We start from the raw sequence: 15,616 nt of genomic DNA on the forward strand, positions 1-15,616 counted from the left end.
TGGTTTGATTACTTTAAATTGACATTTATCTAAAAAAAAAAAACCAGAATTTTAAAAACATCAAGGCTGGTTTAAAACCCAAGTTCTTACTTGATATGCATCATACTTACCCTCTGTTGTAAACTCCTAAAAGTGGTTGTGATAATAAATTGATGAAATCCCCAATAGAGGTTTTATAGGATTTAAAATATCAAAATATTTGGAAAATGACATTTGAAGTACAGAATTACAGTGAGGATTCTTTATGATCCCAGGTCAGTTGCCAGATGGGTACCTTCACAGATCCTCTTCTAATTGGTTTAAAAATGAGAGGAGATTAGTGTTTCCTTAATATATATCTCAAGCTACAGATTCTATGCTGTAATAATGGGAAACAAAAGCACAGTTCCTCTTCTCTGTCTTGGAAATGAGTAAATCCTTTGAACAGATTAGCTTACTCTGCTCAGATGGTGACGGAGGAGAAAGCCTACAAAGCCAATGGGAATGAAATCATAGAGACTACATGTCATCTGTACTTTGTGAAAAGTTTGAGGAGGATGGGGGTGGCTCTGCATCCTTCCCCTAAATCATAACAGTGTAATAACGTTCATGTTTTATCTCAGTGATCTAGATTTCTTGGTAAATTGTTCTCAGTGAATGTTTTCTAGTTTATGACTAAAAGCATCAAAAGGTTATTAAAAGCACAGTAATTTGATAGAATTTCTGGCTGAGAAACTTCTTTTTTCATGACAGTTGTAATTCTTTAGGATATTATTCTTCTGTTAGTGTTCATGTGCATAGCTAACATAATGATTGAGTATCTGTCACACTTTAAATATGTCTATAGGTACTTCGACCTGGTGTCTTATGGTTTCTGAGGAATTTGAATGATCCAGATTTTAATCCAGTACAGGAAATGATCCACTTGCCCATTTACAGGCATCTCCGAAGATTTATCTTGTCAGTGGTGAGCAGGTCTTTTTATCTAAGCATACTACCTTTTTTTTTTTATACAGTGTTTTTGTTGTTTGTATTCTTTTAGATTGGGAGGGCTGGGAAGCATACTGACTATACTTGCCTAAGCCCATGGGACATGCTTACCACGTAGTGTGCTGGACTCACAGTAAGGCTATGCCTCTTTCTTACTGCAGATTGTCTTTGGCTCCATTGTGCTTCTGATGCTCTGGCTTCCTATACGTATTATTAAGAGTCTCTTGCCTAATTTTCTTCCCTACAATGTCATGCTCTACAGGTAAGGATTTTGTTGTTTTTGTGGTTATTTCAGGGATTGAACTCAGTGCTAGTATGTTAACCAAGTACCATACCACTGAGTGGTATTCCCAAACCCTATAGATAAATTTTTAAAACTTAGAAAAGCTGTAATGATATATCACTGTTGGAAATTTAATATTCAGATTACATTGAGCCTTTTGTGTGAGAGTTCCATTTTGCCATAGTCTTAGTCACATGCATGTTAGTAGTTACATTTTTCAAAGGAAGACTTGTTTTTGCATTTATTTAGAACATTTTACCACACTTAATGAAACTTAGTAGCATTGTTTTTCTTTGTGTACACCTTTAACTATGAACTAAGACTCAAGACTTTCATCCTTTTGGGTTTAAACTTTCCAGTGACTTCGTTACCCCATGACCTCGAGCTATGGGAATGAGATTGCTTCCTCAAATTCACTTCTGTCCTTTTAAGTCAGTTCCAGGCCCTTAAGACCTTGCACTAAACCAACTCATTTATCACTCAGTAGTTTCGTTTCTGTCTCCCTTTGTTCTCCATTTATAGCCCACCCCTATCCCTGCTGTTCCTAGATTTTCTGAAAGTTTGGTTATATTATTCCCCTGTTAAAAAGTTGTCAGTAGTTTCTCCATAGTAGAATAAAGGCTTTATTTAAAACAGATAAAATATATAGTATGCTTAATAATCATTGCTGCTCTAGGAAAAAGGAGAGAAAAGAATAGCAAATGTCCAGGATGGGGCTTTAATTTAGAAGGAGTAACTGGTAAGTCTGAGGTGACAGTTGAGGAAAGCCCTGACAGGAGGTGAGGAAGGGCTGTTGAACCAACCATATGGATCCCTTGAGACAGAGTCAGGTGGGTACAGTAGCACACAGGCCTATTTGATAGGCTAGTTTAGCTAAGAAAGAGAAATCAAAGTAGCTGACTGTGAAGTCAGAGAAGTCCTTGAAGCCAGCTCTTTGATCTTCTTTGGAGGCTGTAATAAGCACTTTTGCTATGAGGCTCACTCTGGCAACTCAGTGATAAGACATAGAGTGGGGATGATCAGGCTAGAAGCAGGAGGGTAGTCGGAGTATAATGTGGTGATCCCAGTGGAGATGGGAAGGTGATGGATGAAGGAGGTAGCGATGGAAGCTAAGAAGCAGAGTCAAAGGAGTCTAGCAGTGTGCACGTGAGGTGTAAAGAAGGAAGTCAGAAATCAGAAGTTCTGTTGTTAGCATGAGAAAGTAAGGTGGAGGTGAGAGTGGGAAGAGGTTAACAACGGTTCGGTTGGATGCTTGTTCTCAGCGTGGTAATGCACATCAGCGTGGAGCACCGAACTCCACTGTGGGTATACAAGTTAGCAGTCGGGAGAAATGTCAGGAGTAGGTGACGATGGCATTCAAGCCGGATGAGTCACAGTTGCACAAGGAATAAGCTTGGTTGAGAAAGAGGACAGAACTGGGCCCTCATATTTCTAGACTGGGGAAGCAGCTGGTTTGGAAACTGTTGAGGAAGATGTCAGGAAGAAGGGTGAGCAGCTCATAGTGCAAGTGAGCACTGTGGCATGACCATTGGTGGACACCAAGGGACCAGGAGCAGCTTTGGTGGAGTTTGAGAGGACAGTCTCACTGAGTTGAAGAGAGAGTGGGAGAAAAGCAGTAAAAACAATGAGTTCATTTGGCTTGGAGACCTGTTTAATTAGATGTTTTGTAAGTTAAAATGGAAGTAGGACTCATGTCGTAAACCTGTAACTGTTGCAGTGATGCTCCGGTGAGTGAGCTGTCCCTTGAGCTGCTCCTGCTGCAGGTTGTCTTGCCAGCATTGCTGGAGCAGGGACACACGAGGCAGTGGCTGAAGGGGCTTGTGCGTGCATGGACCGTTACTGCGGGATACTTGCTGTGAGTATGGCAGCTGACTCCATGTGTGTTGTCTGCCCATAACTTTTCTTTTTTCCATTTTGAGACATTCTTACCCAAGCTATAACCCTAGAGTCCCCATGCCCTAGTCTCCTTAGTGCTGAGAGCACATTTGCCACCATGGCCTATATTGTTTTATAACCTTTCTAAAAGAAGTGTGTTCTATGTTCCAATCAATAAAAAGTAGTTTTAGAGGCCAGAGAGATGACTCAGCAGTAAGAGTTCTTGCTGTTCTTCCAGAGAACCCAATTCATTCCCCAGAACTAGTGTTAGGCTATTCATAACTGTTGGTGAGTCCACATCTGGGAATCTGGTACCTTTTCTGGCCCTGTGGGCACCTACACACATGTGGCATATATACACATATGTATATATAAACTCTTATAAAACTCTAGGTTTATATGAAACAGTTGAGTGCTGTCTGCAGGTTGCCCTTTCAAGGAGGATGTGTGCACACTGTCCCCTGTTATGCAGACTCACTGCTGCACCTTTTGTGCTGTAGATGTGGCAAACAAAGGGTATTGGGGCCAAGCCAGCACAGTTAGACTACGTGGTGTGCTTATGTAGGAATCGACAGTTCCATCCACACACATTAACCTAAAAGTTAAAAAATGCAGTGTATTTAAAGACAAACTGGCTTTACTGTATTTTAGGGATTTTAACCAGGTAAAGTTTTCTAAGGTTTGATTTTTTTGTTTGTTTGTTACTTAGTTACTTTTTATGCTGCTGTGATAAAATACTCAACAGAAGCAGTTTAAGGGGGTGTGTTTGTTTTGGCTTACATTTTGAGGGTAGAATCCATTGTGGTGGGGTAGTCTTGGCAGCAGGAGCTTGAGGCATTTGCTCTTGTGTTTGCATTCAGGAAGTAGAGAGAAAGAAATGCTAGTCTACGGCTAGCTTTCCCTATTTATTCTGTTCGGGATCCTTGGCCTGCCCGGTGAATGGTATCATTCACTTTTAGGATGGGTTTTTCCCCCTTAGCCTAATATAGACATTTTCTCACTGGCATTCCAGAAGCCTGTCTCCTAGGTTCTGTCGTTAGTTAGGGTTCCCATTGCTGTGATAAAGCACCATGACCAAAAGCAACTTTGGGAAGAGAGGGTTTATTTCATCTTACACTTCCAGGTAGCAGTCCATCACTGAGGAAAGTCAGGGTGAGAACTCAACACAGGAATCTGTAGGCAAGAAGGATGCAGAGTCCATAAAGAGTCCGTTTACTGTCTTGATTCTTAAAGCTTTATTATCCTGTTCCTTATATTCCTCCCTCCCTCAAACCACCTACTCATGGATGGCACCTACTCCCTCCCACATCAATCGTTTGTGAATCAAGAATATGCACTATAGGCTTATGCACAGACCAGTCTGGTGGGGGCATATTCTTAATTTATTATGTTCCCTCTTCCCAGATGACTGTATGTAGCCTGTGTCAAGTTGTCATAAAACTGGTCAACACTATTGACTCTAGATCTTGTCAGGTTGATGATCGGGGTTAACCCCTCACAGCCATTTGTATTTATTCATCTGCATTTATTTATTGAATTTATTAGATAGGGGAGTTTCTGTGAAATAGTTGGCATACTGTGGTAAAATTACTGTGTGGTATAGACTTGGTTATATTTGATTAAACACCACCCTTCCCCCAGTGCTACTCTTGTCTGAATTGATTTGTAGCTTATACAGGAGACATAGCAATCATTTGGAAAGAAGAAAAGTTTTTCAGTCTGTGGAGCCTAATGCCAACTGTCAGTGTTTTCCTCTAAATAACTGGTTTCTTCCCAGGTGTTGAATGAAGAAACAAAATAGGTTGAATTTGTGGAGTGTCCCACAAGCTAGCTAACATAGTTTAGGGTTTAATTTGAAGCAGACACCAGCGTTTAGGCTAGATAGCAGGAGTAATGCTCTGTATGGAATCCACATACATGTTTTCTGTTCTTTAAGAAAATACATTATGCTTGTCATTGTCACTCTGACCTGAAATAAGGCTCACTGGTGTAACTTGTATAGGGACCTACATTCCTACTTACTGGGAGACCAGGAAGAAAACGAGAACAATGCAAATCAGCAGGTCAACAATAACCAGCCTGCTCGAAACAACAATGCTATTCCAGTTGGGGAGGGTCTGCATGCGGCCCACCAAGCCATACTCCAGCAGGGAGGACCTGTTGGCTTTCAGCCTTACCGCCGGCCTTTCAATTTCCCACTCAGGGTAAGTCTATACAGCCTGACTTCTGTAAATTAATCTTTTCTTTCAATTTTCTACTGAGAATTAATACTATTAAAATCATGGTTATTGAAAACAAACCTGTTTTTATTATATTCATTATATAGCTTAAATGTTCAAAATAGATTTATCAGATTTTGGAGATGGACACTGTGTGGAATTAGAATCCCATGGACATTAGCTCTTACTGTTTGAGAAAAAGAGACTGTAAATTAGAAGAAGCTAACATGATCGGTAACATTTCAGGTCTGTGTGTCAGGAACTGTAATGACATGTTAGTGCTTGTCTCTGGTTTAATCACCACTCATAGCTATTGATCAGAACAGAACTGTGTTTCTGAGTACAAAGCACAGTACAGTGAGCATGGAGCAAGCGTGTGTGGCCTTCAAGGCTCTTCACTCTGACTCCTGCCCATCCCAGACTGTTGAATGTCACAGCTTTCCTGGTCCCTCACCTCTCCTCTGCATATGCTGTCTCCTAAATACAGTTGTCTGCAGTTCCAGGTTACCATGTCCAGTGTTTGCTTAAGGACCTGCTGTATGTCAGATGTGGGCAGTCATCTCATGCTGATAGATAATGAAAGTGAAAATCAGCTTGGCTAAAAATGTGCCTGATTCATGGTCTTGAAGCTAGCAGTCATTCTGTGATTCAAAGTCTTGACAGAAATTTATCCTGATAATTAGTGCCATTTACATGCAGTTTGTTATATTTCAAATCCCTGTTCTTATTTTTCAATTACCTGTGGGTCATATGTAGCCATTGCCTAAGCACACCTTGAGTGTCTGTGATATTTTTGATCTGTGTTAGGGTTATAGAGATCATGCATGCTGTCTTTGCCCTGAAACCACTTTCAGACTACTTTGGGAGATTACAAAGTAAAACCAAAGAGTAGCAAATTTGAGTTCTCAGCATAGATGTTTCCTGAGGGCACTGTTGAATAGGGGCCATTGGTTTGTAGTACAAACCAATGCAGAAATCTTCATGTAGGAGGTGGTACCTAAGCTGTCTTTAATGCTAGGAGGACAAGTAGATCAAGAAATGGAAAGTAGGAAGGACATTCCAGCCATATGCGAGGAAAGGGCACATGGGGCATGTCAAGCGGAACTGCGGGTAACTGGTTGTGATTTAGAGGGTGGAGGTGTATGCAGAGGAGAGATGAGAGACAAAAGAAACTGACAGACAGGACTCTGGACTGGGCAGCAGCCGAGTGGAGAGTCTTGAATATCATGTATATACTAGTTGTCAATCATGATTTTATGCTTCCTGCCCCACTGAGAAACACATCTATTTAGATGCAGCAACTTATCCTAGAAAATGTTGCTTATAATGGTGAAGGAAACAAGGTCTTTAGTACCTTTGTCTGCGAATCCTAAAAGCAGGCCCCATAGTGAACACCTGTTTCACTTTTCCCTGGTCTCCACTCAGTCCTCTTGTTGAGTGGTGGCACACGCCTATAATCCTAGCACCGGGGAAGCAGAGACAGGTGGCTCTGTGAGTTCGAGACCAGCCTGGTCTACAGAGTGAATTCCAGGACAGACTGCAAAGCTACAGAGAAACTATGTTGAAAAACCACAAACCAAAAAAAAAAAAGAAAAAAAAAAGAAAAAAAGCCATCAATACAGAATCGCAGAATTGCTAAGGCTTTTTAGGCAGGCAAAGCTGTAGTGTTAATGAATTTTTTTTCTCGTCAAGAACTCTGCCCTCTGATCTTGGGGCTCATGTTCATGGTAAGGTAAGAAATGAACTAGAGTGCTGCCTTTCAGCCCACCAGCAAAGGGTCTCCTCTTCCCTGTGTGCTGTTGTTCCATTGTCACTTTCCAGGACAGTAGCCCCTGGCTATGTTATTTATTTATAGTTAAGAATAATGAAAATAAAATTTGAAATTCTGTTATTACACTGTGCTATTCACATGTCAGGAGTTCAAAAGCTGCATGTGGCCAGTGACTGCTGTTTGCTGGACAGGCAGAACTAGATGTTCCTATCACCACACAGAACATCTGATTGAATAGCACTGTTACTGAGTTTAGAAGGATAGGTATTTTAAATTTGTTATACTAAATTTTGGGTGAGTTTGTTTGGCTGAGTACAAATTTGTTTGCTTCTTTCTTGTGGGTGATGTAGGTGGGTCTTCTTTCTATGTGTTGCTTTCATTGGTTAATAAAGAAACTGCTTGACCTGATAGGTCAGAACATAGGTGGGTGGAGTAGACAGAACAGAATGCTGGGAAGGGAAGTGGGTTAGACGCCATGGAGCCAGCTGCCAGGTCAGACGTGTTGAATCTTTCCTGGTAAGCCACCGCCTCGTGGTGCTACACAGATTATTACAAATGGGTTAATCAAGATGTGAGAGTTAGCCAGTAAGAGGCTAGAGCTAATGGGCCAGGCAGTGTTTAAATGAATACAATGTTGTTATTTCGGGTGTAAAGCTAGCCATGTGGGAGCCGGGCGGACACAAAGCAGGCCTGCTCGCTTCCTCACTACGTGTGGGTATATCTGATTGTGTGAAAACAAACACTTATTTTCTGTAGGCTACTTCCCTCCCCTGAAAGCACAGGTGCAGACTGCCTACTCCCCTGAAAGCACAGGTGTAGACTTCCTCCCTCCCCTGAAAGCACCTGAAAGCACAGGTGCAGGCTGCCTCCCTCCCCTGAAAGCACCTGAAAGCACAGGTGCAGGCTGCCTCCCTCCCCTGAAATCACCTGAAAGCACAGGTGCAGGCTGCCTCCTCCCCCAAAATCACCTGAAAGCACAGGTGCAGGCTGCCTCTCTCTCCCAAAAGCACAGGTGCCGGCTGCTTCCTCCCCCAAAAGCACAGGTGCAGGCTGCCTCCTCCCCCGAAAGCACAGGTACAGGCTGCCTCCTCCCCCGAAAGCACGGGTGCAGGCTGCCTCCTCCCCCAAAAGCACAGGTGCAGGCTGCCTCCTCCCCCGAAAGCACAGGTGCAGGCTGCCTCCTTCCCTGAAAGCACAGATGCAGGCTGTCTCCTCCCTTCTTTCTTTCTCTCCTCAGTTCTGTGATTATAGGCAATGTGTTCCTGTGCCCAGTAGCATGCTTTTATAGAGGGAGTGTTATGTGAATGCTTTGAAGAGTATCAGAATCCAGTGAGGACAAGTGAACCACTTATTGACTTTGTTTTTTCTTACAGATATTTCTTCTGATTGTCTTCATGTGCATAACACTACTAATTGCCAGCCTCATTTGCCTTACTTTACCAGGTATGAGATTATCCTAGACTCAGCTATTAAATGTTAAGATTTTTTTTCTCAAAACAGGTTGTATCTTTTTTTTTTTTTTTTTTTTTTTTTTTTTTTGGTTTTTCGAGACAGGGTTTCTCTGTGGTTTTGGAGCCTGTCCTGGAACTAGCTCTTGTAGACCAGGCTGGTCTCGAACTCACAGAGATCCGCCTGCCTCTGCCTCCCGAGTGCTGGGATTAAAGGCATGCGCCACCACCGCCCGGCTCAAAACAGGTTGTATCTTATAGAGAAGAGATTTATCATCAAATAGAAACTGGAAATAGACCTAATGTTTGGTTTACAGGCTATTGATCCCTTAGGGGTACTTCATAGGTTCACAAGTTCCAGAAACAGTTATTGTAGTAAGAAGCCACTTGTTCGTTCCTAGCTGCCCAGACTTGAAATAACCACACAGAAACTGTATTAATTAAATCACTGCTTGGCCAATCACTTTAGGGCATTGCTAGCTAGCTCTTGCATCTAGAATTAACCCATTTCCATTATTTTATCTTTTACCATGAGACTTGTGGCCTACGTGCAAGGTTCCAGCTGGTGACTCCATGGCTTCTTCTTGACTCTGCTTTCTTTCTCCCAGCATTCAGTTTAGTTTTCCCCACCTACCTCTGTTCTGCCATGCCAGGCAGGCAAGACAGATTCTGTATTAACCAATAGTATTCACAGCATACAGAGGGGAATTCTACATCACCTTCCCCTTCCTGTCTAAATAAAAAGGTTTTAACAGTAAAATTACATATAACAAAACAGGTATCAAACAAGAATTACAGTTACAATAATTATCTACTTTATCTTTTATCATAACTAAGGAAATCTATTATTATAACTATTTTTGAACTCCATTAAAGACTCCAGAAGGCTATAATATTACCTAAGTAAACAGGAAGTGCATTGTAAGTAACTTCCAAAACTCTAGAATTGACAGAGACATCTTGCTACCTGGACAGTCACGCAATGTTTTTCTGTACCATTGGGGTATCCATCTTTAGCCTATAGGCCCACAATATCTGGCAGACTTTCCCATGAAGCAGGAAATTTCAAAGGCAGTTATGCAGTTTGTCTTCTGTGTTCTGCAGAATGTCTGGCAGACTCTTTTATGAAGCAGGAACTCCGAAGGACTGTCTCACCTTCTCTAGACAACTTCAGCAGTCATTTCTCTGTGGGTCCTGCATGTCCAGTTCATCAAGCAGTCCAGGCAAAAGCAGTTTCTTGCCCACATAGCTAGCAAACTCCATAAGGAGCCTCTTCGATGTCCATCTTCCTCTTTAATTAATTGGTACTGCCAGGAGCATATGTGTCTCATTGTCATGAAAAGTCATAAGTTATTAAAACATTTTAAATGCCATATTCTGGAAGTTACTTACAATGCACTTCCTGTTTACATAGATAATATTGTATCCTTCTGGAGTCTTTGATGGAGTTGAAAAATAATTATAATCATAGATTTCCATTTAAATGCTTGGCATCCCGAAAGAGCAAAAGTTTGTTCTAGCAGCATGGCCCAGGAAGCTGCTGTTTTAAACCATGCAGGATTTTTTTTTCTGCTACTGCTGAGTCAGGAAGACCTCTCTTAAAGGAGTTGTGGCCAGCAAACAAAGCCCATCTGGGGGAAAAAATATGGCTAAACTTTGTTTTGTAGTGTCTAGAATTTCTTTCCAAATCCTCTCAGGTTTTATGTGGATTTAGCTAGCACACCATGTTGTTGTTGGAGGCCAATTGTTTATTCCCAGCTGCCCAGACCCCTGAAATAATCACTCATAAACTATATTATTTAAATCACTGCTTGACCAAACACTTAAGCATATTGCTAGCTAGCTCTTACATCTATAATTAACCCATTTCCATTATTTTATATTTTACCATGAGGCTTGTGTCCTACTGGCAAGGTTCCAGCTGGTGGCTTGTGTTTTTCTCCTCTGGTGGCTCCATGGCTCCTTGCACTCCATGGAGTCTAGTCGACTCCGCCTTCTTTCTCCCAGCATTCAGTTTAGTTTTCCCCACCTACCTCTATTCTGCCCTGCCAGGCCCAAGACAGATTGTTTATTAATCAATGGTATTTACAGCGTACAGAGGGGAATCGCACATCACCTTATGGGTTTACTCCAGAGGGTGGCATTACAGCCTTTTAGTTTTCATGGTCCCACACTGTGGGTTTTCAAAGTCATTCGTGAGATTTAAGACATTTTCCCAGTCAGTATGGAAAGAACTTTAGAAGTTAGACTGTTTTCTCTACTCTGGGATTGATAAATGTTGTTCTTCTCTGGCATTAATTGTTAGAAATGTCAACAAAACAGTATTTCTTCATCTAACAAGTGAGCTGCTCTGGTTGGATACAGTAGCTTGTCGTCCTCTCCAGAGGATCAGCCTTCAGTGGGATGGAGTGTATAAAGCCAGTGACAAATCATAGAAGAGTTTGTCCTGTTGCTTATGCCCCGTCAGGACATTCAAATCATGCTGATAGTTGTTATCTACTAAATGGTATATTGAGTAAGTCTTGATTGTAATACTCACTTAATAATTTATATGTCAAATTTGCTTTAAAATTTGTTCCTTGAGTTGTTAAAAGTTTGGGAAAGAACAACTAGGGACGTTAATATTACTTTAAAGCAAAGTTTCTAAAAAAAATTTTTTTAATTTGAAGAAATTACGATTTTTACCTTCATTTGGTTAAAAGAGACATTTTACTATTTCTACATGGAGACTTTAAAAAGATTTTTATTGGTTCTTTGAGAACTTTGTTTTGGTTTTTCGAGATAGGGTTTCTCTGTAGCTCTAGCTATTCTGAAACTTGCTTTGTAGACCAGACTGCCTCTGCCTCCCAAGTACTGGGATTAAAGGCATGTGCCACCACTGCCCAACACTACACAGTGGTCAGCCCGCCAGGTGCCACTACCCTTAAAGAAAACCGATTCTTCCCTAGTAGCCTCAGCTGTTCCTTAGGTAGGGGTAGGGCTCATGCCCTTCTTCCTACTCCATGCTAGAAGTTGATTGGCTTGATCTTGTTGAGATCATGTGCAGTTAGTTGGTGAGTGCAGTGGTCCTGTTGTCCCGTATTGACATTTTCTGTTCCCTCTTCCTCAATGAACTCTGACCTGTGGGGAATGGCACGGGAATGCATGAGTGATACAGATGTCCTCTTGGCTAATACTTGAAGACTTCTGACCTTGTAAGACTTTAAGCATCCCTGTCCTTAGATGTCCTTAGACTTAGTATTAGGAAGGCAGTACATAGTAAAACACCAGAGATCGTGTTCCTCTCTCAAGCTTTATTGAGAACAAGTTATGTACATATAGTTAAGGAATTCTGTAAGATATACTTGAGCAGATAACTATATGACTGTACCATGGAGTTTATTCCAAACCTCTCTTCGCTGCGCCTGTGCCTCACACTTGAGATCCCAGCACTCAGGAAGTTGAGGCAGGAAAATTGCTTTTGAGTTTGAGACCACCTTTGACTATAGTGTCAAACCCTGTCTCAAAACGAAGGAAAAAGCACAAAACTAATAACATTTAGAAAGATCTTAGTTCTGTGTATTGTTCTATTTTGGTATTGATTTTTAAAGAAAGTTTATACAGTTTTCTTTGATACTGTGTCTTGAAATGTTACTGTGCCTGCCGCATTCTTTTAACAAGCTGAGTTTTCTGTGCAAATGAATGGATCCTTTGAAAGAAAATTAACCTAAATCATTTAGTGTTTACAGCACAAATAATAGAAAATTTCTGTCTTTATTTTAATAATTATAGTTGGTAATAAAAATAATGTAAGCACCAATGCTCATAACTTCTCAGGCTAGGAGAAATTAGTAAATGGCACGGCACACCAGGGTTTATATTCTGGGGGAATCAGCTCATTGACTGTATTTGGGGTATTTCTTAGTCAAGTAATTCTGTTTTCTAGAGAACTGTTTTTGTTTATTCTGATGTGAAAATGTTTGTAGAATGTCAAGATTACAGTTCTCTTTACCTAGCCATGTGTCTCATTTGTCAGCCTTTCTATTTTCAGTATTTGCTGGTCGTTGGTTAATGTCATTTTGGACGGGGACTGCCAAAATCCATGAGCTGTACACGGCTGCTTGTGGTCTCTATGTATGTTGGCTGACCATAAGGGCAGTGACGGTGCTGGTAGCCTGGATGCCCCAGGGACGCAGAGTGATTTTCCAGAAGGTTAAGGAGTGGTCCCTCATGGTAGGTTTCTGTAATAAGATATTGATCCTATCTGGTGGTAATGAATACTTTAACAGTTGCTTCCCATTGTCTTCTCTTGTGTCACTGGTTTTCAGGAGAGTTTATCTTTTCATCAGAAGGAGTATTCCTCTAAGAGAGTAGCCTTCCGTTTCACCTAAACCACAGTTCTTTACCCAGATGCACTTGAGTTAACAGAAGACTGTGCTGCTAAGTGATCTTGTGAGATAATTAAGAATTACAGAATATGCTTTTGGAGATGTGAATGCACAAGTAATGGAAGTCATTCTCAAAACCCTGATTGCACAGAGACAGACAGATTCTTTTCTGAGTGTGGGGAATAATTCTTGTACACACCATTGGCTGGGCTAGTAAATACGGTAGGGCACTTCTTTGCCTGGTCATCTGGGTAATTAGCTCTCATTTTTGATCTGAGTTTATATTTTGCTTTCTCTTAGAGTTTATGCATTTATATTTATGCTGAAATCATTTTTAATATTTTATAGTTTTACTTGTTATTTGCACATACTATGTGTATATGAGTATATTCTAATCAGACTATAGCATATTTCACTTTTCCATCATTGTACAATTACTGTATTTTGATAAAATACATGTGTGTAGTGAGGTATTGTTGATTATTGTAGGTTATGAGTGGAGGGAGTTAACTGCTCCTTATTCCTTAGGGTAATGAGCAACTTATCAATATTTAATACAGAACCCAGCTAACTGTAGTTTTATTTGGTAGTCTATCATATCTTCACATGTAAAGAGGTAGTATGTATTCCACAAATACTGTGCTTGGCATATATTAGAATATTTTTATCCACTGAAGCCACCTTATGAAAAGGTCACCCAAACCCAAAGTCACTTTAAGACTGATTTTATTGCAAGTATTTTCTAGTTCCTTTTGTCAATATTTTCTTATTTTGCTACTTAATCCAGATCTAAAGCTCTGTTGTGAATGCACTAGCCATAGTTGTTAATGTATTGAAAAGATAGGCATCATTTCTTCACCTGAAAGCCAGACTATTTTAGTGGGGTCAGTCTGATTGGTTTGATGAATAAGTTTAACTGGAGTCAGGATAAACCACCAGTTCACCCGAAGACTCACAGATCAGCTTATGAGTTAGGTAGCTGTTGGATCAGGGTTTTGGCAAATCAGTAGACTTTTGCAGACAATAAAAGTCAAGTACAGAGCTGGGTGGTGGTTGTGCATGCCTTTAATCCCAGCACTCAGGAGGCAGAGGTAGGCAGATCTCTGTGAGTTCGAGACCCCAAAGCTACAGAGAAAGCCTGTCTCGAAAAACCAAAAAAGAAAAAAGGAAAAAAAAAAAGGCAAGTACAGAGAAGGATATTTTGAAGAAAACATCAAAGTCATCTTGTTTATTGAATATAACAGTAGATGAAATTTTTGGGAAAGTATGTTTTATAGCAACAATCCATAATAGCAATAGGTTTTGTTGCAGCTAGAGCTCTGCATTCGTGCACTCTAGCAAGGTCACTTAATGGGTTTGGGGATGACTAGGCTGATAAAACTCTTGCCTGACAAGCTGGGGTACCCAGATAACGTGCCGGGTAGGGTGACATGTTCTTGTAATCTCAGTGATGAAGAGGCAGAAACAGGAGGACTTGCTGGTTGAGTTCCCAGACTGACCAACCTAACCTAATCGATGAGTTCTGTGCCAGTGAGACACTTTTCACAAAGGAGGGGTGTGACATTTGAGATTTTCCTCTGATTTCAATTGTGTTTGTATAGTTGGGGTACAGGTGTACCCAGCACATGTATATATATGCATTAGAAAAAGAAACTCCACTGAAATATCTAACATAAAAATGTGTGTATATGTTGTTTAAAATAGTATAATTTTACAAAATAGTATAATTTGCCCCGTTGGACATCAGGCCAAAGAGGGAACAAACATTACAGTGACTGAAGTTTGTTAGAACAGAGTCTCCTTTGTAATAACTAGGTGTCCTGTTTCCTGCTAGATAATGAAGACTCTGATAGTTGCTGTGCTGCTGGCTGGGGTTGTCCCACTGCTCCTGGGGCTCCTGTTTGAGCTGGTTATTGTTGCTCCTCTGAGGGTCCCTCTTGATCAGACTCCCCTTTTCTACCCTTGGCAGGTATGTGTGTTTTCCTTGTGATTGTTGCTAATAGTTTGGGATAAAAAAAAAAAAATCTTGATTATTTTAGTTTATGCAGTTTGTTTAGGAAGATTGTTTTCCTATTCTAGGAACCCTTGTAAAGTTGCTAAAATAATTCACTTTAAAATGTGAAGGCCTCATAAATCCTTCCCTCAGAATACTTTGGGGATTAAAATGTTGCTCTTCACTGAGCTTGCTGTGTAGGACTCACATATATGAAGAACTGATCTGTGCCTATGCCATGGGATGCCCTTGTTCCTGTCTCCCTGAAATAAATAATGAAATTAAGAAAAAAAATTTAAGGGAGTATTTCATATTGTGGTAAGGATTTATGGTTCTAAGTGGGGACTAGTGCTTGTAGGGTCTGGTGTACGTTGTTTAAAATGCCTCGATGGGGTGGCAGGCATTGGTAGTCACTGGCCAGTTGAAGGGGAGAGGCTGGAGGCAGGGTACCATGAGGACCCTGGTTTCAGTAGTACTGGGAATGGAAGACATCCTGTTCTGGTAATAGTTCAGGAAAACCACAAATGCCTGAGCTTGCGAGCCTTTGGAGTAATTTCTTAGGTCTAAAATGTTTTATTATGGAGTAAGTTAGCTCAGTCCATACCAGTAACACAGGAAAAGCAACAAGAATGGTTGTTAAAATAATAGCATTTGTTTTACTTGCTTGCTGGTAAATGCATTTACTTAATGC

The 15,616-nt window shown here is 40.8% G+C and overlaps 1 protein-coding gene across 2 annotated transcripts in view; it reads left to right on the top strand.

The window, feature by feature from the left end:
- The window catches only part of Marchf6 (membrane associated ring-CH-type finger 6), a 63,802-nt gene that overhangs the window by 37,040 nt on the left and 11,146 nt on the right, over positions 1–15,616 (top strand). The window contains exons 16-22 of one of the 2 annotated variants that reach the window (XM_057789595.1): positions 827–946; positions 1,131–1,231; positions 2,970–3,107; positions 5,130–5,331; positions 8,491–8,560; positions 12,581–12,777; positions 14,767–14,901. In XM_057789595.1, the coding sequence (XP_057645578.1) occupies positions 827–946; positions 1,131–1,231; positions 2,970–3,107; positions 5,130–5,331; positions 8,491–8,560; positions 12,581–12,777; positions 14,767–14,901 (963 nt within the window). The remainder of the gene's footprint in view (positions 1–826; positions 947–1,130; positions 1,232–2,969; positions 3,108–5,129; positions 5,332–8,490; positions 8,561–12,580; positions 12,778–14,766; positions 14,902–15,616) is intronic. The other variant, XM_057789596.1, reaches the window with a different exon arrangement.

Source organism: Chionomys nivalis, chromosome 15, assembly GCF_950005125.1.
Source record: "Chionomys nivalis chromosome 15, mChiNiv1.1, whole genome shotgun sequence".
Classification (NCBI taxonomy): domain Eukaryota; kingdom Metazoa; phylum Chordata; class Mammalia; order Rodentia; family Cricetidae; genus Chionomys; species Chionomys nivalis.